The sequence below is a fragment of the Molothrus ater genome, chromosome 18 (genome assembly GCF_012460135.2).
Source record: "Molothrus ater isolate BHLD 08-10-18 breed brown headed cowbird chromosome 18, BPBGC_Mater_1.1, whole genome shotgun sequence".
NCBI classification, from domain to species: domain Eukaryota; kingdom Metazoa; phylum Chordata; class Aves; order Passeriformes; family Icteridae; genus Molothrus; species Molothrus ater.
The window spans coordinates 5,731,474-5,757,696 of NC_050495.2; the positions used below are offsets into that span (position 1 = coordinate 5,731,474).

Here is a 26,223-nt window from a genome sequence, read left to right on the forward strand (position 1 = left end):
GTCAGTGCTGATTTCAGTACAATTTTGTAAACCAGGGAGACTTGGCACACTTTCAGCATGTGTTTGTTGTTACTTGCATTTCCTGTCCTGGCTTCTGCTTTTATCCTCTCTCTGAGCTGTGGTTCAGTGTGCTACTAGGTAAAATGTGTCTTGTGTATCTGTGCTTTTCTGTCACAGTTTCTTCCCAGAGCTGCAAGCTGTACTCATTTACTCAACAATCCAGTCACTACCCTCTGCTTCTCAGGGTTTGCTGTGATAATCTGAGCCAGGAGCTGCTTGCAGACCCTTCCCTCGTTCTCCAGTTTCTGTGGAAGGAAGCCTTGGTCCTTCTCAGGGCTCAAGCTCTCCAAGCCTTTGTCTCAGTCTCCTGACTTGGCTGACATGAGGATTTCCCCTTTTGTCTTAATTCCTTCCAAACTGAGATCATTCATTGTGAGCCCAGTGGTTCTGACTTGGCAGCATCTTACAGATGTGTTTTAGCTGAGCTCAAAGGTCTGAAGAACCTCCTAGGAAAGCCATGCCCTAGAGGAAAGCAGACAGAGGTGGAGCCTTTCCTTGAATGACTGAAAGGACCAGGTCATCTAAAGGCAAACACATCCTGTGAGGGTTCAGGATGCTGCTTTTTTAGTCAGACTTGGATAAAATAGCTTGATATTTCTGGGATTTGAGGGTTGGTTTTCTGTTGGGTTTTTGTTTGCTTATCTGCTCAGGAAGATATGTTTCCTCCTGGGCAGCACATGCTAGGTGATGAAGAGGAATTGTTTTGCACCCTTTGTTATTCTTTTGGATTAGAGATACCAGGAAAGCCATTCTGGGGATGGTCAGCTGGATAAGCAACTGTGGATTACCTGAGGTTGATGATAGTTATCCAGTGATTAATGCCAAGGACTGGTTACTGGAGTGTAGAAATGAGAGAATGAGCTTTTGAAGAGTTGTTGAAGCTCCTGACAGACTGGCTTGGATAGAATCACCTGGCAGGGTTATTCCCTGCAGATCTTTTATCTGGGCTGTGGATCTCTACCTCTCTCTCATGCTGCTGTGCATTTCAAAAGAAGGTGTCTTTGAGGTTCTTGATTCCCTGCTGTCAGAAATTGTCTGGCAAACCTTTTTAGCCCATATAAGCTGGTTTTGTACCTCTTGGGAGTAGAGTGCATGAGTCCATGTCTAACACTTGGAAATTTGAGATAGTAGCTTTTGATATCACTCTGGACAGCAGTTACAGCACATCTTGCAGTATTGAGATTTTCCCTGTCCTTAATCACATATTTATCAATAAATTGGCATGTCCCCAGAGGAGAGGGTTTCCTGCTGTTCCTTGTTCCCTGAGACCCTCAGCCTGGAGATGTCACAGTGACCTCCACAGAGCTCAGTTGAGCCACACAACAGCAACTCATCAGCTTGAAACTTCATATACTTGTTGTGTGTCCCAGCTGCTCTTCTGCCAGGAACTGATGCTCTCTGCAATCTCGAGATTATCTAAAGGAAAACCAGGAGGGTTTCAAGTTGCAAGTTTCCTGCTGATGATTACAAGCTGGGTTGTTTGAATTTTGCTTTGCAAGCACAGCTAATAAGCAGTTTGGAGCAAGGAGTGGGGGAAAAGTGAAAGAAATCATCATTTCCACCCCCTCAGTTGAGTCAGCTTGGCTGAGGGATGGTACCCTCCTCTCCTGCAGCAGGCTGCAAAAGAAGCAGGAAACCCCAGCAGCTGAGCAGCTCCCACAGGATGGGGATGTTCTCCATCCACAACAGATCTAATCTGTGAGATGCCAGCTTTCCCTGCCAAAGATTTCCATTCCTTGCCTTGGGCTGAGCTCCAGACCACTGCACTCTCTGGCTGCAGGACCCTGGCACAGCAGTGGGGAGGAGAGGCTGTGGGGACAGGGATTGTTAAAGGTTAAAAAGCAGACAAACAAAAAAACCCAGTGACTGTGTTCTGGAAAGCTCAGTCCCCAAAGAGGAGCTGTTTACAGAAGAAGTTTGTAAACCTTGGGTGTTGCAACAGGAAATCCATTCTGGGAAAGAAGCTGGAGCTCAGTAATCAGCGTTGATCCATGGCTGACACTCCCAAAAGTCTGAGTTGCTGATTGTGATAGGAGAGGGCTCTGGCACAGAGCTGCAGTGAATCAGAGATGAAGGAACTGGGAGAAGTGGCTACTTGTGAGGACAGGCAAACATGCAGAGAGTGCTCAGCAAGCCAGGACAGAAGCTTTTCTTGGCCTGGATCTGTAGAATGAATTCCCATAATGAGGGGAGGAAGCAGCAGTTGTGTTTGATGTGAAAGAGAGGGAGTTCTGGACTGTGGTTCTGGGCTGGCCCATTAAAAATGCATTTCTGCCCTCAGTGCATGATGGGTTTGAGTCTCTGTCATGGAAGATCACTCTGTGAAAGTCTTTTTGTCCATCATTCCTATTCCCTGGAGTGAGTGGCAGTGCAGTGTGATAAATGCAGCTCCCCTGGATCCCTATATTTAGGGTGATTCACCATCCTGATTAGCCAGGGATCCAATTAATTTCTCATCCTCATTTCATGAGCAGGTCCTGCATCCAGTCTCCAGCCTGTAGTCTTGACCACTTCTATATGCAACCACAGTCAGTCAGCTTCCATTGCTGCATGGAAAAATCACTGTATAACACTAACTTCCTGTGTTTTATCTGCTTTGTAAACTTTTTACAGGCATTTTCTTTCACTGAGTCATTGTTCTTGATTTTTTTCAGATGAATTTTTCCATCACCCGTTCTTGGATGCAAGTGCCTCTATGAAAAAATGTAAGTATTGCATTTTTGATTATAACTGTTTTTGAACCATGGCCTGACTTCCTTTGCTGTTAGTTCAAAAGGAAAGAAAAATACTGCTCTGTGTTTCCTTAGTTATTTAGGCAGGGATTCAGTGTTTATTACTGTGTCATGTCCAGATTTTGCCATCAAAATGTATTTAATTTTACTGATTTTGTTCAAAGGGATGATGTGGGGATATTTAGAAACCTAAAGTGGAAGCAAATGTTGTTTTGAAATGTATTCAGCTGCTCGTGGGAAGTGCTTGTACAGGATTTTGCCTCATAGTCTTGCTTTTCATCCTCACCTGTAGCACCATTCAGGCTGGTGAATGGTGGCACTCTTGGCCCTGCTTGCCAGGCTGGCTGTGCAAAAGCCAAATTTTGTGGCTACCAGATCTTGTTTCATCATTTACATCAAAGTTCTTGATACATCTTGCTTTAGAAAGGTTACATTTATTACTCTGTGGGAGCTGGCCAAAACCAAGATTTCCATTGCAAGTTCTCTCTTCCTCCTTTTGATCCAAAACTTCGGAAAAGTTGCAGCCACACATATGGTTCAGAGGTTTGTTTTTGGTGGAAAACAATTCAGAATTGCTTCTAGTGCATGGGGCATCACAGTCCTCTGCCAGGAGACTTGGGTTAGTGGAATTGTCTGTGGTTGTCTTCTCTGGAGGGATTCTCCTGGACATTTAATCTCCTGAGTAAATATAGCACCAAGAATCTTCATCAGTGACTAATTTGGGGTGTCCAGTGCCAAGTCTTGGAGGAAACATGTCCAGCACAAACCCAGTTTCCCTCTTAGATGTGTGCCATGGGTAGACACATCTTGTTTGATATCCACATCACTCCTGAGCCTCTCTTGCTTTCCTGCTGCCAGAGCAGCACTTCTGAGTTGTCCCTGATGAGATTTTACCTGTGCACTCAGGTGATCGTCCTGCGGGCAAGAAAAGGCGCTTCTGGTTTAGGGGAGCTTTCAAAGCAGCCAGGGCCCTAAACCCCCCTGTGCCAGCAGGTTGTGGGGCCAGCCCTGGCAAACAGGGCAGGAAAGGACTCTGGCCCTACAGGGCTGCTCCTGAGCCAGCCCAGCTCCTGGCACCTGCTGTCCTGCGTGGGAAAAGCCCTTTGGAGTCTGATCCCCCTGTGGGCAGAAGATCTCCTCCTCAGGATATTCTTGCATGCCCACCAGCTCACCTCCTACCTCCAGCCATCCCACTGCTTCACTGGCCAGGGGAGCAGAAAACCCCAGAAAAACAGGAGAGGGTTCTCCTGACTTGGCCCCGGTTTCCAGCTTGTGCACAGCTGCTCTGTAAGAACCAGAGGTGCCATTATGAGCGGGAAAATGTAGCTCAGCCTTTGCCACCTGCTGCACCAAGGTTAATGGTGTGGGGTCAAGGACCAAGAAAAAAAGCACCTTTACAGGCAGGTAAGGCCTGTGCAAACTCCAGACCTCTCTGTCACCCTGCTGATCCTCGCCTCCGGACATACATCCACAGCCTGGAGCCCTCTCCAGGCAGGAGAGACTGCTACTGGTTCTGAAGACATGGGAGAAATATCAACCCATTGCTGGAGATGTTGAAGCTGTGGTGCACAGAAATCTGCTAGTGGAGGAGAGAGTTCTGGTAGTCTGCTCTGAGGTCTCTGCCAGCGATGGATCAGAGCCCCTCTGACCTGTGCTGAAGAGCCTGGAGAAGAAAAGGCTGCCTGTGGTCATTTTGATTTCTGACAGGAGGGAGAAGAGCCAGTGTATCAGCAAAGGCTGGGTTATGGTGATCTCCATAAGAAGAACTCACCTGAGATTGATGGGATGCTGTCTGGCATGGCAGTGGCCTTCACCCTGGCACAGCTGTGGCTGAAGTGTCTTGGCAGGACTGCAGTTCTCAGAGGGTGGCTGCCCTGAGTCTGTGTGCAGAGCTAGGATGAGTCCAAAACCTTGCTGGGCTTCTTCATCTCAACACATGGCTGAGCATCACAAGTGAAGGAAATACCAAAGAGAAGAAGAGCTGCATCTGAACCATGATGGTCGTGCTCAGACTGAGTATCATGCCTGCAGTGGAGAGCTGAGCAAGGACCAGTGTCCCTTGTATTCTTGCTCTCCTTGAGAGCTGATAATTAGCTACCACTAAGTCATTCACATCTGACTTTTTTTTTTAATATAATAGAACTTTGGAATTCTGGAAAACTGATGAGTCCTCAAATGTAGATCGTTCTGCGGGTGGATAATTTTGTAGCTGCTAAGGCAGGGGAATTCCCCCTTGTTGAAATACATATTCATGTTTTTTGAGATGCTTCAGCAAAATCAACATTTCTTTCAGGAGTCTTTCAATAAGGCATTTCTGACAAGCACCTCTTCTTCCCTGCTGTTTTGAGGGATGATTGTTTTCATGTCCCTCCCTGGAGACTGGGTTCAGGGCCCTTGGGCTTTGTTAACTAAGATGCTGTACTTTATTTTTTTGTTTGTTTATTTATAATTAATTTTATATTGTGGGGTTTGTACCTGTGACTAAGCATGTACTTTAGATGTGTAAAAATTTATTAATAAAAGTTTTAAAATGCTGTGTCTAGTCAGACTGTCGTCTGTCTGTAGCCAGCTCTGATCAGCATTTGCTATGGGGCTGTGTGTTGCAGTAATAACACATGAGAAGCCATAATTAGATGCTTGTGCAAGTCTTCTCTCAGTAAACACTTTGTAATTGGTACCCGTGCAGAATATTTTGGAGGTTTTTCTGCTCCTGCCTTTAATGAATGAGAAGCTGCTGCCTCCTTGGCTCTGAGTTTAGAGAGCATGAAAGGTGAGCGGTTATGGTTCAGAAGTGCAGGGGTGCTTCACTCCCTGAAATACCTGTCAGGCTTAGCTTGACTTTTGCCATCTTTTTAATCTTATTGTACATCAAATACTCAAGTGAAAAGCAGCAAAAAATCCCCATGACTTTTGCATATAAAAGATTTTAATGCCGCAGACTTTTAAACTCTAAAAAGCAGCTTATTTGCACAAGTCCTTTCAGAGTTTGCACTCAAACTTTATTGCCTTGTCAGAGATTGCAATTAAAGAACTTTTTGATGAAGGGTTTTAATTGAATCAGATAATCAGGAAAGTGCATCTCTCCAGTGTATGTAGAACTCAGATTCCAAATAAAGCTTTTCTATAAAACTTGAGGGTTGGATATTTTTAGGACAACTGAGCCCCTGGTAGGATGATGTGTCAGAAGTTATTTTTGCAAATATAGGATCCAGCATCAGGATTCATACAGCTGGAGCACAGGCTTGCCTTTATGGCTCCCAGCTCTCCCATTTTGAAACCAGTTGGCATTGGTTACACAATGTACATAATGTTTTGCTGCTGGAGCAAGTTGGAGAGGACAATTATGAAAACAGACTTATTTACATTACAATTACAATCCAGCAATTTCTGGATTTGGGTGGGAGCCTACAATTCATGTTAACATTCCCCACATTCAGACTCAACTGAAAACATGATGAGCCAAGTGTTTGCACCCTTTTTAATTTTGAGCTGGGAGTGCCTGGGTGTGTGGAGGAGATGGAAGCAGGCGTCTTTCTTTCAAGCTGGCCTACATGGCTGACCCCAAAAAATGCCCCAGCAGGGATGTGGAGGTCAGAGAGGGTTTGTCAGAGCCAAACTTCATGGTTCTGCATGCATCAAAGTCTGTTTGGACTGTCAAGACCTTCTGAGTTGGAGCTCACAGCATTACAGTGTGAATTTGGGAGTTCAAAAGGAATTTAAATAAGAAAAGTGATTAATAGAGGCTGTATCTAAAGGAGTGCTTCATGCAGCTGAGTTTGAGTTTCAGATAATGGCAAAGTCTGCCAGCTTGTCTTCCCTCCTGATTAATGAAAAGCTATCTGAAGCAAATAGTCAAAAATAGAAGTGTCTCAATTCTGGCCAGGTTTAAATCAATAATCACAGAACCAAAATAGGCTGGAGGGGACCTTGTGAGAGAACTGGAATGACTCTAACAAAAATGCTAATTCCAGGAAAAATGAATGGTGATGCAAGTCTTGCATCAGGCATGTGTTGATACAATATTCAGTTATCTTTTTTTTAAAAGCACCCTTCCATAACAGGAAGGGCTGTGTGTACACGGGTGATTTGTTCTGTAGCAGCTGGCAGGATAAATGAGGGAGAGACTTTTTTCCCCTCCTTTCTAGTATTAAGTCTGTAGGGAAGGTCCTAGGGATTGCTCTGCAGGCTCTGTGGGAGGACTGTGCAGATCAAAAGCAGTGTGATAGAGGCAGGACAGAGCTCTTCATTTTACAGACAAGTGCTCAGGGCTCTGTGTGTGTTCTCTGAGTGTGGGGAGGGAAGGCAGCTGTGCTGGCTGTGGACAGAGTGGCTCTCCCTGCCAAGCCCCTGACCTCCCAGAACACCCATCCTTGGGACACCTCCATCCCTGCTGCTGTACAGGAGCCAGGGCAGTGTGTCACAGCAGCACAGCCCACCAAGGGCATTAAATCTGGTGCAGAATAGATGCAGAAGCTAAAAAGTGTGTGTCCAGCCCCCTGCTGCCATCCCATTGTAGGTTTCTACTTGTTAATGTTGGCAAAGGCTGGAGATCACTGTGACCCTGCTTAAACTGTTAAAGTGGTCAGTTACTTACATTAAAATATATATTTTAAGTCTACACTGCTTTGGCTTCTCTTTCCTGCTGTTGGATCTTGTTACATCTCTCTCAGACTGAAGGATTCAGTGTCTCAGTGATTGCTCTCTTTGTGATAAAAGACTCTGGTCCAGTCATCCTTTAACCTTCTTTGATAGGCTGCATGGAAAGATTTCCTAAAGCCTTTTAATAAAAGGCATATTTTCCCATTCTTTTATCATTAGAACACTGTTTCAACAGTTAATTGCAGAGAGATAGACTTTTATTTTCTAGCTTGTTGAATAGAGTAAGTACTTTGTAGTATCTAATGGGATTAATGACAGAGGTAGTTTTACTTCAGACAGAAGCATTCCTCTTCTAGGTGTTATTAATCTCCCTTGTATTAGCTATGGAGTCATTAGCACAGCTACTGTAAAGGTAGAAATTTGATAGAAGGTGCTAATTCTCTGCCAGCTTAATGGAAGAGCAGCAAAGTGTTCCTCTCCTCAATTAAGCATTGTCTCTGATCTCTATCTTAAGTCATTCAAATACCAAAATGGTTCCAGTGTAAAATCTGACTTCAGGCTGCCTTGAAGTGGGGATTTTGGGTTCTTCTGTGCTGTTCAGTCTTGTGCATGTGAACTGGGGAATTTGAACCACTAAGTACTTCAAAGTCCTTTGAAGAGCCATTGTTACCTCTGACTGTCTCCCTGCTTGGCTGAGCTGAGCTCTTCTGTTATTTACTGAACCTCACTTGCATAAGTTATTTGAGTTAAATATTCTTTTCTCCTCTGATGCCTTAATCATCTTTTCTGCCTGAAGGTCAGTGCTAACCAGGTCTTTCAATGTAAGCTTTAGGCCTTGTGAGGGTTACAAAGGCCAGTGCAACAAAGAAGTGAATAAAATTGGCAGTTCCTATACTGAGCAATAAAACATAAAAGAGAGGGATGCGGGGATGGCCTGTGCTGTGGAAACAATTTCTGTACAAAGATACTGAATAACCAAAACATGTTTAACTTGCAGAAGTGACCAAGTTGAGCTATAGGAAGCAATGCACTATTTCCTGGAGGGAACCCCCTGAAAGGTTTTTTGTTGGGTTTTGGGTTTTTGCTAGGAGCACGTGGCCTGGGATGCCCGAGTGGCTGTTTGGACAGCAAACACACAGGCTTTGAGTAGGCATGTGTTTAACTTGGCACTCACCTCCCAGTATTTGATGTGTGTGTGCCAAGCCCTGAGGTCTCATGAGGAAGAATGTGTCAGGGTATGGTCTAGCTCCTGGCTTCTGCCCCAGACATGAGCAGCTCTGTTCACTTTTCTCTTCTCTTTCCTGCATTTGCGAAGATGCTTTGGAGGCTCTTTAGGGTAAAAACTATCTTGCTGCTTGGGTAGGTCAGTGGTTGAGTGGGCATCTGATCTTGGTCAGGAGTTCTCAGCCCTGTGAGAGTGTGCACAGAGGAGTGGCTGCATGTGAATCACATAACTGAACAGAATGCTGATTTTCTTTTGTTCTCCTTTAATTGACCACTTTAAAAATCCACTAGGATTCATGAGACACATGATGGTGCATGAGATAAATCTGATGGGAAAAGATGAAGAAGACTTTATTATTGCTTGATCTTGATTTAACCACTTATTTTGGTTTTGTCTTTCGCTGGTTTTAGCTGCTTCCGTGCCAATGCCTTCTTATCCCAGTTCTGGCTCTGGTAGTTCCTCTAGCAGCTCATCCACTTCCCACCTGGCATCACCTCCTGTAAGTACAGCTCAGAGGCTGCACTGTTTGTGTTAGTGGCTTTCCTGCCTGTGTGTTTGAAATGAGGTCTCTGCTTTAGTCACCAAACACTGTAGTTCTGGCTGGCTTTGGTGCAGTGTTCTCTCCAGTTTAGAGTTTTCCTGAAGGTTGGCTTACTCTGCCCAACACATGTTTCAGTGTGCCATTGCCTGTTGGATGAGAAGCCATTATGAAAGAAGCTGGTATGAGCAGCACTAGCTTGTCTTGGCAGAGATGGAAAGCTCCTTGGAACCCAAACCAGTTGCTAATTCAGGGTGTAGCTCTGCTTCCTTGGCTGCACATTCTGTGTGTTCAAGCCGAGTCTCTGCAGCCTGACAGTGTATCCACCTCCTTCTGACCAGCATGTCCAGGCACCACAGAGGGACATTCAGCAAAGCTGTTTGCTCAGACCAGTGGTCTCATGAAAGATGATCTGAACTGATGGCTTTTCTCTCTGGTTATCCAAAATGGTGAAAACTTTTCTGGAGGGCAGAATATTTAAGTGACCAGTGAAGTGACATTCCTCCAGCTCGCTGAACTGAAAGGTTGTTTTTGAAGGCTCTTGGTGGAAGCTGCCTTTGACTTTGAACTCAGGAATGCTGCTGGTGTGATTGGTAAGGGAAGGGAGAAGGATGGGACTTTTTCTTCCCTGGCATGACTGGTTTTTTGCTCTGTTCTCTGAGTTTCTCTGGGCCAAAGTATCTCAATTTGGTATGGGAAAGACTGAGGGGCACCAGCAGAAGCTGATGTAGGTGCTCATGATGTGAGCTGGACAGAGAGGACAGATCTGCTCTCCTCTGAATGTTTCATGACTGTGTCCCTGAGAGCTTCCTCCCTGCAGCCTGGAGTTGAGGGTGTTGGCTGAGGCCCTCCTGGCCATGAGACTCCAGGAATGAGCAGATGGTGTGAAAAGCAGACTCACTCTCCTGAGCTTTCCTGGTCTGGGAAGCTTAGGGATGGTACAGAATCACTGCCAGACTGGGGGGGGATTCCATGTTAGAGGTTTACTGCACCTCTCCTGCTCTGCTGTGGAGGTTTTGCTGATGGAGGTGTGCTGGCTCAGTCTGGGAAAAATGCCACGTCTGCAGGGCAGAGTTGGCAGATTGGGTGGAAAAGAGACAACTTGGGCAGCTGGAAAATTCCTTCTGCCTGTATATCCTGTGTGTGCAGAGAGAGGGAATCCCCACTGCTGCAGCAGGGGTCTGCAGGGTGAACAAGGTCTTAATGAGGCCCAAGTGAAAGCTGCTTCAAGTCTTTCTCAGCCTGGAAATGCATTAGGATAAAGATTGTGATCTGCTCTGTGGGCAGTTCAGCTGCCTTAAAGCTTTCTTAAACCATCCAGCCTCCTCCATCTGTCTGCAGTGGGAGGGGATTGTGGGGCTGTTCATCATTTAGCTGAAGGAAGCAGGAAAATGGGACTTTTTAGGGACTATCCTGCCTCTGACAGCTGTGAGCTGTTTATCTGCTGGAAGTTTAATCTCTTTTGGGCCTTTCTTTAGCTCCTTAGCAGCAGTACAGCAAAACAGGGTGGTCTTGGAAGTTCAGGAACACTTATCTCCATGTTACCAAGTGCTGCAAAAGCACAAATAGAGACCAGATGGTTCTGTGTTTAAGAACAAAACAGAAAAAACATAACCCTAAAGAACAACCAAAAGTATCTCTGAAAGCTCCTCTCGTGTTCCCAGCCATACTAAAGTGAGTTAGTAGAAAATGTGTGATTGATCCAGAACACCTCAGCAGAGGGATGCAGTACCTTGAGTGAATTTTTCCTGTCTGTGGAGCATCAGACACACTGGAAGTATGTTTTGTGTAACAAAAGGTGCACTGTTCTGACAGGGACATGAAAGGCTGTTCCTTTTCAGCAGTCGGAACAGCTGCTTCTGGCAAACCATCAGCCCTGGTTTATCAGCAAAGTGTTGTTTGTAGCCTTGTCCAGCTCAGTTTAAGGGATGGAGCAGAATGATGAAGTAGCTGTGCTGAAGGCAGTGTTTGTTTTCTCCTTGAATTAGCAGTCCCTTGGAGAGATGCAGCAGCAGCTGCAGGAGAAGGCACTGGCATCTCCCACCCAGGACTCGCCCGGGTTCCTGCACGGATCCAAGGACTCTGCAGGGAGCAGCAGCAAGAATTCCTCCTGTGACACTGATGACTTTGTCATGGTCCCTGCACAATTCTCAAGTAAGGTGGTTTCTGAAAATGCAGATGTTCTGAGGAGAGGGGGATGTGGATGTTAAGGATAAATATTGAAAAGTTGAAGGAGTGGTTAAACTTGTCTGTTTGGACTGAATAGTAGGAGTGGTTTTGTTTTCAAGCTGGCAGAGACATCTGGCTCACTGGCTAGTTTGATGGGATGTTTTGTAATTACCTTTAAAGGCAGGATTTGAGAGTAAAGATTACTTGAGGACCTCAATAAGAGATTGAACCTGGAAATCCAACTGGAAAAGAAGATAAATAGGCTCACAGGGAAAAGTCTCTCTCACAGAAGCTTTTACCTTGTTATCCTGTCTTCATTTTCACTCAGCATCGCAGTCCAAGACAGGATTTCAGCCAGCAAGCTGGATTTTACAAAAATCCCTGAGAAAAACTAAAATATGTTGTTTTTTCTTCAAGTGCTCTGAATTTCAATTTATGACCTTTACGTGTTTATACTTTGATAGGACTTACTTGCAAATACAGATGTACATAGAACCAGGCCACAGTTCAGCCACATGCCTAAGTATGTCCATGCACAAATCCTTATTTAACCAGCAGAAGGACATTGTTCAACCTTGCCCATATGTGTGATGCTTTGCTGAGTTGAAGCTTGGTGATAAATGCTGAGATTCCTCCTTTCACAGTTGCACCATTGTATTAAACCAGGAATTTGGAGGGGTAGAGTAATCTCTGGAAGATCTCTGCAATCCTTGTATTAAGGAGGAGCTTGTGTTTTCCCTGGAATCAGTGGTGGGACCAGTACACACTTGCCTGGTGCTGGTCATGTTCCCAGTGTTCAGATGTTTGTTGTGGATCCAGCTGCCAGCTCATCTGGCTGCCCTGGATTTTTGCCAGGGAGGACAGGGATGTTCCAAAGCTCTGTGAGGATCTTGTACCACTTTTACACAGCAGCCAGTGACTTGCACCAAGTGGACATGGACCTGTTGCCTCAAATGATTGTCAAGCCCCCTTCAAGAGGACTTGCTTTCAGCCTAAACTTGCCAAAACTTCAGGGTGTAAGGATTAGCAGCATCCACCATGAACTTCAGCTTCAGCCCACGTGTGGTTTGCAAAACACTGACTTCAGGGACAGCTCAGCAGGGCTTGGAGGAGCAGGAAATTCTACACAAAATCTCAATTGCTATGAATGTATAAACGTTTTTAAGAAAATTATCTTTAATTAATCTCTTTCTGCACTTCCTTGTTCCTCAGGTGATTTAGCTGCTGAGGCTGCAGGAGGGAAACCAATCCAGGACAGTCTGATGTACAGTGGGTAAGATCACCAAGGCACCTGAAATTGTGCAGCCACTGGAGCCTGCTGGGTGTTTGGGACTGTGGGGTTCTGGTGGATGGGAGGGGAGATCTTCCTGAGTTATCAGCCTTTTTTTCAGGGATGTCTGTCACCTGCCTGGTTCTGGCCATTTTCAGTTGTGGTGGGAGCAGGGTGACAGTGCCCAGAGCTCCCACTGATGAGGTGCTGGGCAGACACAGCTCTGCTGCTGTGCTTTGTAGCAGGGAAACAGGGCTGGTTCCCAGGCTCTGACAGCTGAGTTCTTTCTGTTTTCCTCAGGAGTTCCCTGGTGACTTCAGCAGGCTTGGAAAGCCAGGGGAGGACACCATCTCCATCACCCCCATACAGCAGTTCTCCAAGCCCATCTGGGTAAGAAAAACTTTTGGTGGTGTCTGTGCAACACTGAATAATCCAACTCCCATTGACTTCCAGGGGGGATTTTACTGCTGTTGGTGTGCTGGGCAAGATCCACATCTCTCCTCTTAATTAATGGGTAACAAGAAACACCCAGGAGAAACTCCCCAGCCTTGGGCACTGATCAGTCCCAACTACTGAGCCTGTCTCTCCCTCTTCTGGCTCTCAGGAGGGGCTAGGAGAGAACACAGGAGAGCTGGAATTAACTCTGTTCCCTGAGGGGCAGGGATTGTTCTCAGCAGAAGGTAAATGTTCTCTGCTGGCACGTTCCCCCAGTGCCCAGCCCTCAGAGGTGGGGAGAATTCCACCTAAAGACCCTTGTTTCTAATTCTAATTTACTGGACAAGTGTGAGGGAGTGTTGCTCATCTCCCCTTGCTGTTGAAGGACAGATGAGGGCCTGCTTAGTTGTTTGTGGTTTGTTGAAAAGTTCCTTGTGCTGTGGCTCTAGAAAGTAATACTGGACCTTACTTACTAATGGGAGATGCAGGAGTAGGAGGAGCATGTGCAAACAGGCATGGTCATGGGTTTCATTCCAACTAAAGCAGTTGCTCTAAACTCAGTTTTGGCCTTTAGAAGTGTTGTAGGTGACAGCTGCCCACAGTACCAGCTGCCCAGAGGGGCCAGACACTTTTGTGTTCTGAAGGTGTTAATGGACTTTGGAAGGTGATCCCCTTGACTCTGGGCCCTGAAGCTTTAGAGTATGGGCTTAGCTTGCAGGGAACTGCTCCTGTTGCTTCCCATCTCGTTCTTGCCTGCTGGGGAAGCAGGACAGCTTTCATCTTCTGTTCTCTCAATATGGCACCTGTCGGGGGAGGATGGTTTAAGGGGATTTCACACTGGGAGATGGATGACCCTAAAATCTTTTTTAAGAAGAAAATACAGTCCCAGGCTGTGTGTTGAACACATTTGTCATGAACAGAGCCCAGAAAATGACAAAACATAGCCTCAAAGCATACAAATTTAACAGAGAATAATATAGCTCAGAGCCTGGCTGACGTGATCAGATTAATTGGCAAGCGTGTACCACAGTGTGGAGTTTAATTGCATGAGGCTTCTTATGCCATGGCCTGCTAAGCTTTTTAACAGCTTATTCCTTAACTGATTCCTTTGCATTCTGGAGATCAGTCTCTATTAAAGGATTTGGCCTTGCTTCTGGGCAGCAGTGAGGAGAAATTCAGGGAAGTTGACCACAAATGCTGCCCAATTCTCACTGTTCACCAAACTGGCCTCATCATTTTCTAGTGCATCCCAGGGTGGTCAGTCAGTGCCAGAGGCTTTGATCTAAACATGTTTCCACTCTCACTGTCTTTCCTGCTCCTTCCCAGCAGCTTCTGTGGAGCAGATGCCAAACCCTCTAGTGCTACTTCCCACTTTTGTGTCTGCCTTGAAGTAACACTGAAAAGCTCATTTCTGTGCTCTTTGGGATGGGGGTAAGGCATCAGTAATGAAAGATTGGAGCAGTCACTCTGAGTCCAAAGGACAAAGCTTGCTCTTTGCTCTGTCCCCTGGAAGTGCTCAGAGCTGGTGCCACCCAGCTGTGCCCTCACTGGGTTTCAGTGCCCTTCCCTGCAGATGGCACCAGACCTGTTGGTTCAGCACTTGGCTCCACTGGTGCAGAGGGCTCCTGGTTTTCCCTCTGCCTGCTCACTTGGAAGCAGCATTCTCCCTTCCATGTGTGGTTCCAGGCTAGCAAGCAGTGCTGGCTGCACTCCATCTGGGACAGAAAGCAGGGGCTGTTTCAGAGTGGCCAGCAGTGGGTTTTCCACAGGATGTTATGGTACACTGACAATTCTCCTTGTTCTTAATTAAGAGATTAGGAACTGGACAGAATAAAAACATGCCAATATTTGATCCTTTTTTATTTAATTCTTTTTTTTTAAACACTTCCTTGAAGATGCTTAGTAAGTCTAATGAAAGATAATTCATTGGATGTACCCCACAGCACTAGATTTAATACTGTTTTCAAAGAGCTTTTAATTACTGCCAAGTAGTTAAACTCCCTGTCCCAGCTTTATCTCTTGGACTTTGCAGGTTTATGGTCAATTGCATTCTTAGGGCTTGAGGCCATTTAGCAGGTTTAGCGTGTGTCACCTCATTTGGATAATTTCCTTTACAACTTGCACCATGTGAAGGAAATAAGGATTTGATAGAACTCTTGGGGAGAGGGAGAATCCTTTCACCCAAGAATTTATTTTCTGATAAAGAATTTTGATCAGATAGAAAAGATAGCATTTGAAATGTATGTTCAAAGTGAGCACAAGGTTTCACGTCAACCTTCAGATTTCTTGCTAAAGCTTTGTTTTGTTTATGTGTGTCACAATACCATGTTTTATACTCATGGAAAGCAGACACATCAAAGCCTCACCTTTTTGCTGAACTGCTGGAAAGCTTGAATGCCTTTTTTTTTGTGTGTGTGTCAGTGAAGAATCAAGGCATGCATGCTGCCTTTTGGAGACAAATAGGAAATTAAGAATCTCTTTTCTTGGTGGAAGAAATAAGTGCACACAAGGAAGAATATATAGAACTTAAAAAAGTTGAGAGTGGAATGAAAAGATCAGAATTATTTGATCATTCAGCCTTGATGAAAGATCTCTTCCAGTTATTTGGCTCTCCTGTGATGGAGAAGTGTCTTCACATGCACTGTGTGGAGATCTGCAGACACTTTACTGCAGATCACCTTTGTTCAGTGCTGTCACCATAAACCACAGAATGCTATGACCTTCCTCAAAACAGAAATTCTGGTAATGGGGTGCTTTGAACTACCAAATAAGTCACAAACTCTTCTTTCTTCCCCTGAATACATGTGTGTTCTTGCTAAATTAAGTATATCCTTTCATGTAATGTAAGATATTTCCATTCCAAGTGCTAGACCCCAAGGAGTGATGCTTCCATCTTGCCAGGGGCAGACCCAGGTGTGTTCCTTGCTTGACAACAAGGGAGACTGCAGAAGCCTTCATTACCAAGAGGATCTTCCTGTAATTGTTCAACATCCCTGCAATTGGTGTTGGCAGTTGTAAATAGTTTTGCCATGGCAATTAATCTGAGAATTCTGGGGCCTTTGGGAAAAGACTTTAGGCAGCTGCTTAGTTTAATGTGGTATTTGCATGGGTTTTGTACAGCATGGTTTGTGTGTAGCCTGGTGGATAGGCCAAGAGTAACCTGGGGGAACAGGTATCAGACATGAGCCAATTAACCTGCTTGGATGGAAGGAGCCTGAAATTTGCAGAATGGACTCTGTCCCATTTTGTGTGTGTGGTATTCTATCTTGTCCTTGATGGGTATAGAGAGATACCAGCTCCTGTCCCTCAGATTTATTTTCTCCTGAGTTGCCTTCTCCACCCTGCAGTTAACTTGCCAATATTCTGGTCTGCAGCACTGCATTCCCTTCGTGGTGTGAGGCTTCCACGGGGATGCCGTGGCTGCAGCACTGCCTGTGCCTGAGTCAGTCACAAGCAGCTCTTGTCAGCAAAGGCTGTGCTGGTGTCCTTTGTGAGCCAGGGATGTTTAGCCCCTGCTCAGCTCTGCCTGCTTGGCTGTGGATCTGAGCTGTAGGAAACTGGGCCAGCCGTGGCCTGAAATAGCAGGGCTCTGGTTTTCCTGGAGGGAGTGGTGTGCTTGGGTGAGGTTTGAACATCAGGCTGTGGGTGGGAATGGTGCTGGAGGAAAGGTGCCTGTTTTCAGGAGATGTGTGGTGCCATTTCCCTTTGATATGACTTTGAACCACCTCCTGCTGCAAACCCACAGCCCCAGAGCAGCCCAGGGGACGCCCTCTGCGTGCAGTTGCTTCATGAAGATAAAATCTCCAATTAGCTGGTGGAAGAAGGCCCAGCCCTTACAGGAGGTTGTCTCTGTGTGTCTCCTTCCCACAGGCGGCCAGGGCAGTTTTCCAGCAGCAAGTACGGCCACTCCGTGCCCATCCCAGTCCCCACACAGATCCACAACTACCGGCGGATCGAGCAGAACCTGCAGTCTCCCAATCCTTACTCCTCTCCCCGGTAAGTGCTGGGGCTGGGACCAGGGGCTCTGGAAACAAACTGCTTTGCACTGTGCTTTCTGTACCTCTGTAAATTTACCTGTGTGTTGGGCTCTCCCCCTCACAGAATCACAGAATAATGAGGTTGGATGAGACCTCTAAGATCATCACGTCCAACCTATGCCCTAACACCTCAACTATAGCACCAAGTGCCATGTCCAGTCTTTTTTTAGTGGTGATTCTACCACCTCCCTGGGAAGTGCATTCCAGTACTTTATTATTCTTTTGCTGAAAAATTTCTTCCTAATATCCAACCTGTACCTTCCCTGATGTAGCTTGAGACTGTGTCCTCTGGTTTTGTCAGAGACCGACCCCCACCAGTCTGCAGCCTCCCTTCAGGAAGGTGTAGAGTCACCTCTAAGCCTCCTCTCTCCAGGCTAAACAGCCCCAGCTCCTTCAAACGTTCCTCGCTGTAGGGGTGTGTTTTGGGGTGGTTTTGGGATGTTTTTGGGTGTTTTTGTTGTGGTGTTGAGACTTATTTGTTAGCACTGTCAATTTTGCCTGTGTGCTTTTATGTGAGAAAGCTCCTGTCAGCTCAGAGTGAAGGCTGAGCCACTTTGAGTCTGACAGCTTTTCCCATGCCAGCTATGGATTGGGCATCCAAATGTCCAGGCAGAGAGAACCATCCATCTGGCAGATGCCTTTATAAAAGGAAAATTTGAGATAAACAACTGAAATGGATGGGACTACAGAACCTACCTGACTTTACCTTAATTGGTTCCTGTAGCCAGTCATGCCATAGATGATGTGTTGTGCACGAGTTGCATTTTAATGTGGTTATGCAGCCAGGACTGAGTAAATCATGAGCAATTTAAGCCTGTGAGGCAGAGCATGTTTTCTTAAGGCTGTCAGGAAGACCCTGATGCCAAGTCTGCAGCAGACAGCTGACCTGAGTGCAGAGGTAATGCCTGGTACATCCAAGACATGCAGGGCTTCTTTCTCTTCTCACATGTGATTGTTGGCTGGCAGCAGCAGCCCAGGTCATGGACTGATGGGAAAGAGAGCAACACAGGATCTTAAGGAGCTTGTGCAACAGGGGCACTCAAATAGAAGTGTCTAGGAGGTGTCATGTCCTCTCTAGGATGAGTTGTGTTGGTGTCTGGATTAGTTAAAGTTTAGATTTCGAAAGTAGGGTAATACCTACATCAGCCTAAGTTTGGGCTTCAGCCAGCCTAATTCAGGATGAGGCTTATTTGAAGTGGACCCAGAAGCAGAGACACAATATGCTGATACTGATCAAGGATAGGGATTAGCAGAAGGCTTGGTCTGTGCCACTGTTAACTTTAATACTGCTTTCTGTTAAGTTTTTTAGGTGTGTGGCAGGTTTTGTGGTACTGTTTCCTACATGCCTTATGTTTTTGACAGCAAAACTTGTGGATGCTGTTGGTTTTGGACCTTACAAGAGTCCTGGTTATCCCTGTGAGGTATAAAGGGAGAGCTCTGTGCTGTGCCAACCCAGAGCTGCTGAGCTGAGCCTCACAGCCCACAGCTACAGCCAGGGAGCAAACTGCCATGTTTTGCTCCTTTTAGTCAGCTCTGTGTAATGCTGAGGGTGGCATGTCCCTGCACAGGAACTCGAGGAATGGGCCCCATCAGGGTGACTCACAGGCTGCTTTTAGCATCTTCTCAGCATCTCTGGCGTCATGTTTTTCTGCCCCAGGAAGCCATACTTATCTCTGGCCATCACTTCCTCTAATCAGCAGGTTCAGGAGACACCCTTCAGGAATGGCAGGAGAAAACTCCACCAGACGTTTTGTGATTCCACTTTTCCATCAGGTGGATCAAACAGGCCATTGGTGCCGAGTGCTGAGTCGTGTTTGCTGAGTCATTTGATTGCAAGCCTTGACGTGCACTCTGGTGGCTGAGAAATGTCCCCCTGTCACCTGGCTGGCTGCTGTGTGCCCGTGTGACTGCTGTGGTTGTGCACAGATGGGTGGCTTGCTGAGGTGCTAGTTAGGTGTGTGTGCCTCTGGCCACATCACCTGTCCTGCTCCTCTGCTGGCTTACCTGGGTCTCACAGGGTGGCATTTGACATTCCACATCTTCCAGCAGCAGCAGTCATCTGGTGGTTTTCTTCTGCAAGCTCCTGATAGATGAAATTCAGCTTTCTGCATGGCTCATGGTCTGGAGAATTAAAAACATGGCAGGGCAATGCTTTCTGCCACTGAATATCTAGGTGTCTTCTCACCTTTCTCTTTGGAAATTCATTTTGCTTCAGGGCCAGGCGCTTGATGAACATTGGCCTCTGAATCTGGAGCAACCTGAAGAGAAGTGATTTTTAGGTTAAAATTTTCAAGTATTTCCTTTTTTCCAAGCATGTGATTATAGCATGGATTTACTTGGGTGCAGAATGGGGTAACACACTGAATAGGGGCAGGGGGGTTGGCAGATCAACTACTCAGCTATCTCAACTACTTAAACAGATTTATTTTTTAAGTGTATTTATTTTCTGAAATGTGGCATAAAGTGAAATATACACCTAGAAGTGTTGCTGAGTAGATTAACTGACAGTTCATCAGGATGATTCTGCCAGTCCTGGCACTGCTGAAACCCACATCCTTTGTTCCTTCTGTTCAGATACATGAGGGCAGTTAAATGCAGCATCCCTGGCAGAGGAGGCAGGGTACCTTAGTGACAGCATCTTTCAGTGGCTCAAGCAAGGAGGGGTTTTTTTCAGCAGTCATTGATTCCTGTCCAGAAAACCACCTACTGGTTGAGACTAATGTTCTTGTAACAAAAGAAAACATGTTTCAAAATTGAGAATAGAATGAAGGGCTTGATGAAAAGATTGTGTTCTCATATAGAGGAGTGTAGTGGGAATCTTGGTGAAGGAGCCTGCAGAGGCAGAATGGCATTACAATTTAGGTTGTGTGTTCTTAATAAGGGTGGAAAGATTAACATATTGAGAAATAATTAATTGATATGCAGTAATCCTGTCTCTCTCCAGACTGATTGTTGTGGATGTACTCACTTTCCCACTAGTTTCCTCTTCTGTTTCATTTTAGCACTGGCTAATACTCAAGGTTCCTGCATGTGTGGGCTTTACAAATTAATTTTAACTCCCTAAGTTGAGCCTTTACAAGGAGTTGAAGGTGTTTAGACAGGCAATTCTCACTGTTCAGCCCAAAACCCCAAATTCCTCTGGGTAGCTGTGAAGTGTTTCAGATCTGACAGCCACACACTGTTGTGTTTTGCTCTGTAGCTCCTGACTGGAGTGCAAGCTCTGCTGCAGAGCAGTGCCTTGGCACCCTTTACCTCACATTGAGCACAGAGCTTTCTGCCTAAAGGCTGCTCTGACTGAAGGGCAAGTGGCTCAGCACAGGAGGCACTGGAATAAAGCCCTCTCAGGGCATTCTGGAGACACTGCCTACAATCAACATCTTGGACATGGCAAGATAGGAAACTGTCTTGTTCAAGATTGATACCTGCAAGCATCTGAAATATCTCTGAAAAATGACTGTCCTGCTTACAGCTAAGCTAACCTGGATTGTTCTTTTCATTTATTTGAATTGAAACTCTTTTGAACGAGGATTATCACCTTAATCTGTTTTGGTGTAGTCCTAGAACAGTGGGATTTTGATCCAGGATAAAGAGTCATGAAGCTCTGCTTTTGTGGGAGTGACTGTGTGTGTTGTGTGATGCTGTTCTCCTTCCTCTGGAGTGACCCATGTGCTGCTCTTGTTTCCTCTAAGGTCTGGCACGGTCCGGAGGTCCAGCAGTACAAGTCCTCTTGGTTTTCCCAAAACTGGTGCTTCCCCTCCTTATCCTGGAGAGCATGGATCCATGCCCAGCACTAAGAAGCTCTCCTTTGGTGGTGCCAAGCCGTTTATGCCATCACCACAAGGTAAGATGGCAGCTGGCACGTTGCTGTCCTAATAAAATCATTTGCCTCTTTCCTGTAAAGAGGGGGGTTTCCACCACCTGTAGCTGCCAGGAGTGGAGAGTTCAGATTGTTGTGTTCCCCTGTGGTTCTTCTCCACAGACAAGTGTTCTGACCTCAGTAAAATGGAGAGAAAAATACCTGTTAGCCCCAGGAGAGGCAAGCTTTGCTTTGGTGCCTGCATCAAACATTTTGCTGCCCTCAGAAGAGGGCGTCTGTAAGTGCAAAGTATGTTTTTCCTGGCTTGGGTTGGGGTGAGAACAAATAAAAGCCAATTATTGTCAAAGCAAACTTCTGACCAGCATGGAAAGGGCTTGAACTTCCAGACTGAAAAGTTTTGGCTGAATATCTGTTAGCCTGATCTAGATGCTAACAGGCAGTTCCAGTGGAAAGGGACAAGAGAAACCCCAATGTGCAATGGATGCAATTTTCTGTTTTCTGTAAAAGAACAGGTTGATATAATGAGCTGTTCTATATCCCTGGTGTCTTTGATCCTGTATTTATTAGTCTTTGCTTATGGGGAAATACAGAATATTCATATTCTATTCCTCTGAACTGCAAAGTCAGACTAAAACTTGCTAAACTAATACCAGGCAGAGTTTTTTTTTACCTCCTTTTACAGGAGTTGATGATCTTTTCACCACACAGCTAGGGCTCAGAAGATGGAAGAGATAACTGGCATCTTTCTATAAACAGGTGGTGCATAGTGCTGTTCTTGCCTATAAAAACTTAATACTGAATTAACTTCTTTTTTATTTAATTCACCCACAGTTGGAACAATCCCAGAGCAGCCCAGCCAGACTGTTATCCCATCTTCCCTTGGAGCAGAAGTGAGAAGCCGAGTTCCTGCTGCCGGTGCGTCGGTCCTTGCCTTCCTTCATTATTCCCATGGATAAAGCCAGAACTGTATCTCAGGGCATTTGAGGTTGGGTTGGGTGCTTCAGCAGCTTCTCTGGATGTTTGGCCAGCCAGGTCTCTGTGTGCTGGTGGGAGTTGGGGTTGTTCTATTCACATCCTGTCAGCCAGCATCTTCCAGTGCTGACAGGCCCAGTGTTGCAAAAACTCAAATTTGGGACTTGGAAGCCAATGGATTGAGTGAAGGAAAAACATCTCAAAACCTCTAACACCTCCTCTGCCAAGAGGCCTGCTTGGTGTGTAGTTTCCTTGCTGCTGAGCTCTGACAGTCAGGGTTTGTGTCTCTGAATGGGTGGCAATGAAAGAAAGAAGCTGCACTTTCATTTCCCTGTTGTTCATATCTCATCCTCCCACAGACTCAAAAATGACCAGGCCTGGCAGTGCTGTGGCTCTGCTCAGTACCATGCTTAGCCATAGAAGGTTTTGATCTGCAGCTGTTTGAGCTGTAGATCCTGGGACCAGGCTGTGTCTGCATTAGGACCAGGCAGTGATGTGGTTTATCACTCTGTGCCCTCCAGGTTCCCTGGCACCTGAACAGTCTCCTCGAGGGATGGGCTCCCGGCTCCACAGCGCTCCCAACCTGTCAGATTTGCATTCCTGCAGGCAGAAGATAACCAAGCAGCACTCTGACCCTCTTGTTGCTCACTTTGGTCACACCCCAGTCAGCCAGCCTCTGCAGATCCATGGCTTGCAGCACTGCCGGCAGCTCCGATCCTCACCCAAGCTCTCCGAGTTCATGCAGAGGAGCCCTTTGCCAACAATCATGGGCTCCCCTACAAAGGTGTGCCCAGGAGTCTGCTTCTGAGCCTCTCACAGCTTGATCTTCTGGGTGATCTGGGGATGAGCTGCTGCAGGAGCAGATAACTCTGACCTGGATTTATCAGCACTTGTGAGGGCTGTGCCGTGATCGGTGTGAAATGGGGTGGTGTCCTACTTCCCTTGGGCAGCAGCACTCAGCAGCTCAGCAGAGCCTGGGCTTGGGAGCAGGCAGGGGAAGGAGCTGCCCCAATGGCCTGAGTGACTGGCTGGTGGGGACATGGTGACCCAGCTGTGACACAAATGTGTGTCCAGCAGGAATCCCCAGCAGTGACAGCCCTGTGCCTCCTGGGGAGCAGGCACTGTGACAGCATTTCCTCTGCTTGCAGAATTCTCAGCAGTTTGTTGTCCTTTCGTTTTAGCCTTTCTGGGATTAGAGACAAGTAATTGTTCAGGGTGGGATATCTATCCTTATTTCAGGCAGGTTGTTAAACAGTTTAATTTTGATGAACAAATGGGTACCAAGAGGAACCTTCCTCCTTCATTTTACATACAGATCTCTGTTCTTTTTATTCTTCTTAGGCTGTGTCCCCATTTGAGTTTCCCAAAACCCCAAGTTCCCAGAATCTCCTCACCCTGTTGGCCCATCAGGGGGTCATGATGACTCCGACACGGAACAAGACCTTGCCAGATCTGAAGGAGATGGGTCATTTCCACTGCCAGCAAACTGGGCTGGGATTGAGGCCTGTGGAAGAGATCAAGGGCAGGTGAGCTGCAGTCTGCTTCATACAGTGGTGCTTCACTCCTCAGTACACGACAATGGGGAAAATTTCAAACCCCAGCTGATGCTGCAGTTGTAGTGAGGCATCTGTAAACATTGTGTAGTTACCTGCTAGCCCCTTTGGACTGCAAACAGCTATGGTGCAGATTTTAAGTCTTCCTCTAAAGGGACAGGCCATGGCCTGTTTCCTTTAAATTAAAGGTTGTCTGCAGCTTCACACCATGTTTAGTATGCAGAGTTTCAGCAAGTGAGGATGCAGGACTTTGTTACCACACAAGCAATTGCTCTCTGTGGGGCCTGTCATGGAGGAGAAGCTGTTCTGGGTGTTCCTCCTCCATCAAACAGTGGCACAGATCTTCAGATCTGTTGGAAAGCCCTGTGCTGGCTGTCATGAGCACTGCAGGATAGAAGGTCACTCAGGTGCTGCTGTGAAGTTTTTCTTACATCCCTCTCTGCACACTGCAGCTTTCCCCAGTGTTCTGGAGGAGTGCTCTGATAGTAATTTTCATTCTTTTCAACAAAAACAAATTGTGTTGTATTAACATAGTAAGGACTTGCATTACTCCACTTAGTCGTGATAGTTTTGTGCTTTCTGCAAGTAGCAGGAGGTGCTTCAGAGGCTCTGTTGAAAGAGTGTTTTTTTCAGCTCCAGACTGTTTACTGTGTACTGGTAAGTGGCTGTGGAGCAGGAATAGCACAAAGAAGTGAAGTTAGCTGACACCTTGCACCTGTTGACTTCCAGCATCACGTTGTATGTACTCTTTTTAGATCTCTGAGCACGGGCAGGCTCACTGACCTGCTCCTCAAGGCAGCCTTTGGGGCACAGATCTCAGAAGCTGGCAGCAGCGACAGCCTGAACAATGAGAAGCCAATGGAAATTGCAGGTAGGTGGGGAGGCCAGGCAGACCTGGCAGGATGTCCTGGGGCTGGGGTTTGCCTGCACCCCTCCTGCTTTGGGAGGCTGCTCTGCCGGTGGCTCTTGGCTCAGGAAGCGCCGTGTGTGAGGGGTGCAGTGGTGTTTGCTTTGCCCTGCTCTGTGGGCTGTGTGTGCCGTGTAACTGCTGGGTACTGGTGTGATTTTTGTAGGCAGGGCTTCCTCTTCTGGCCCCTCGTGAGCGTGATAACCTGTGGCAGTGGTGGCTTGGTGCCAGGCGCTCGGGTGTGAATGGCTCTGCAGGGGTGGGCGTTCTGGGCGTGCAGGCAGGCAGCGAGGAGGGAGAGCAGCTGCAGCAGTGGCTGGCCCTGCCCAGGCTCTGTCCCGGGGCCCGTGGTGCTGGGGGTGCCTCGGTGCTGGTACCCGCTGTGTGCCAGGAGAGTCTGCAGGAACACGCCCGCTGGGCGGGGCACCGTGCTCTGAGTGACCTTCCTGTAATGCCGGTCTGCACCTTTCAACTGTCTCCCCAGCTCCCTCAGGTGCTTACGGAGGGACCCTGCACTCTGGTGCCCGGGCTGGGGGCTCTGCCAGCCCATCCCCAGTGATTTTTACTGTCGGATCCCCTCCCAGTGGAACAACCCCCCCACAGACCACGAGGACCAGGATGTTTTCAGGTAAAGGGCCGATACCTACCTGCCTGTTCCAGTGGGAATGCCCGGGGGCAGAGAGATGTGCTGTGCTCCCTGCTGCAGGGCGCTGGTGATGGCAGAAGGCTGCTCAGAGCCATCTGTAAGAGCTCAGCTGGTCCCAGCACCTTTTGAGGTTCTAGTGCTGGCTCCTGCCAACCCCAGTTGTTGCTGCTGTTTGCACTGGCATTAGTGCCTGAGAGTGGTTTTCCAGTACTGTAAGAGACAGGCAGACTTTTACTTTATTGCTCTCTGCTTCAGGAATAGTGCTGCAGCTGTTCACAGAACCACTGTTGCTGAGAGGTCAACAAATGTAAAGATTGTGTTGTGTTCTGATTGTTCTCCCTGTGGGTTTTGGATGAGCTATAAAAGATGAGTGTGACTACCTGTGCCCAACAATTTCAGTGCACAAGGACTGTTGGGAAGGGGCCAGGAGGGCTCTGTGTGCAAATCTATTTGAGGTGTTACTTTTGCTCTGAGCTGCTTATGTAGGAGATGGGGGGATGCTCTCCTGCTTGGCAGATACTCCTTGGAAGGCACCAGTGCTCTGGCCTCATCAGCCAGCAGCTGAGGCTGTGGGGATTGGCCCTTTTGGGATAGAGTGTCTGGGAGCTGGAGTCTCTGTTCAGTTTAAGAAAATGTTTGGATACATTTTGATTTGCATATTTGGCTTGTTTGGGTTTTTTTCTTGGCTGGCATCCTCCTCTGAATGTACTTGACTCTGTTGTCCTCAATTACTGCAGGGAAGGTTTGGATGTGACCATGAATAAACTGCTTGACTGGGATGGGGTACATGTGGGCTTGGTTCCTATGTATAGCTTGCATTTCCATCCTAACTAAAACCACTCTTGCCTTTGATTGCCTGGCAGATCAGAGCCACAATTCTTTCTTTGTCTCATTTATTTGGAGAGTGAGCTTTAAGACTCTTAAAAACTGTGTGAGGGGCCTGTAGCACAGTGGGGTTACTGTCCTGGCTACAGCCTCCAGCTTCTATTGCAATGTGTTGGATAGGGGATTCAGACCTCCTGTGTTGCTTTTCAGGGATAATAGCAATCTGGAAGCAGATCCAAGCACCAGATTTTAGCAGGTTGATCCTCAGGTGCTCAAGGGTCTGCCTAACAGTCAGGATGTCACATGGGAGGCCTGGAATAGGAGGCTGTTGAAAGTGAACCTGCAGCACACACACAGTGTTAGGTCAGGGTGACCAAAGCAATGCTGCAGGACAAGCTTTGTTTATAGGCCCTGTGCAGGAACTCCTCATGTTATAGT

The 26,223-nt window shown here is 46.8% G+C and overlaps 1 protein-coding gene across 3 annotated transcripts in view; it reads left to right on the forward strand.

Moving 5' to 3' along the window:
- Nucleotides 1-26,223, forward strand: part of ULK1 (unc-51 like autophagy activating kinase 1) — a 76,319-nt gene that overhangs the window by 38,648 nt on the left and 11,448 nt on the right. For 2 of the 3 annotated variants that reach the window (XM_054516756.1, XM_036393248.2), the window contains exons 12-23: nucleotides 2,715-2,765; nucleotides 9,027-9,115; nucleotides 11,143-11,308; nucleotides 12,536-12,596; nucleotides 12,894-12,983; nucleotides 16,899-17,024; nucleotides 20,755-20,906; nucleotides 21,714-21,797; nucleotides 22,376-22,638; nucleotides 23,196-23,380; nucleotides 24,163-24,278; nucleotides 24,799-24,942. In XM_054516756.1, the coding sequence (XP_054372731.1) occupies nucleotides 2,715-2,765; nucleotides 9,027-9,115; nucleotides 11,143-11,308; nucleotides 12,536-12,596; nucleotides 12,894-12,983; nucleotides 16,899-17,024; nucleotides 20,755-20,906; nucleotides 21,714-21,797; nucleotides 22,376-22,638; nucleotides 23,196-23,380; nucleotides 24,163-24,278; nucleotides 24,799-24,942 (1,527 nt within the window). The remainder of the gene's footprint in view (nucleotides 1-2,714; nucleotides 2,766-9,026; nucleotides 9,116-11,142; nucleotides 11,309-12,535; nucleotides 12,597-12,893; nucleotides 12,984-16,898; nucleotides 17,025-20,754; nucleotides 20,907-21,713; nucleotides 21,798-22,375; nucleotides 22,639-23,195; nucleotides 23,381-24,162; nucleotides 24,279-24,798; nucleotides 24,943-26,223) is intronic. The other variant, XM_054516757.1, reaches the window with a different exon arrangement.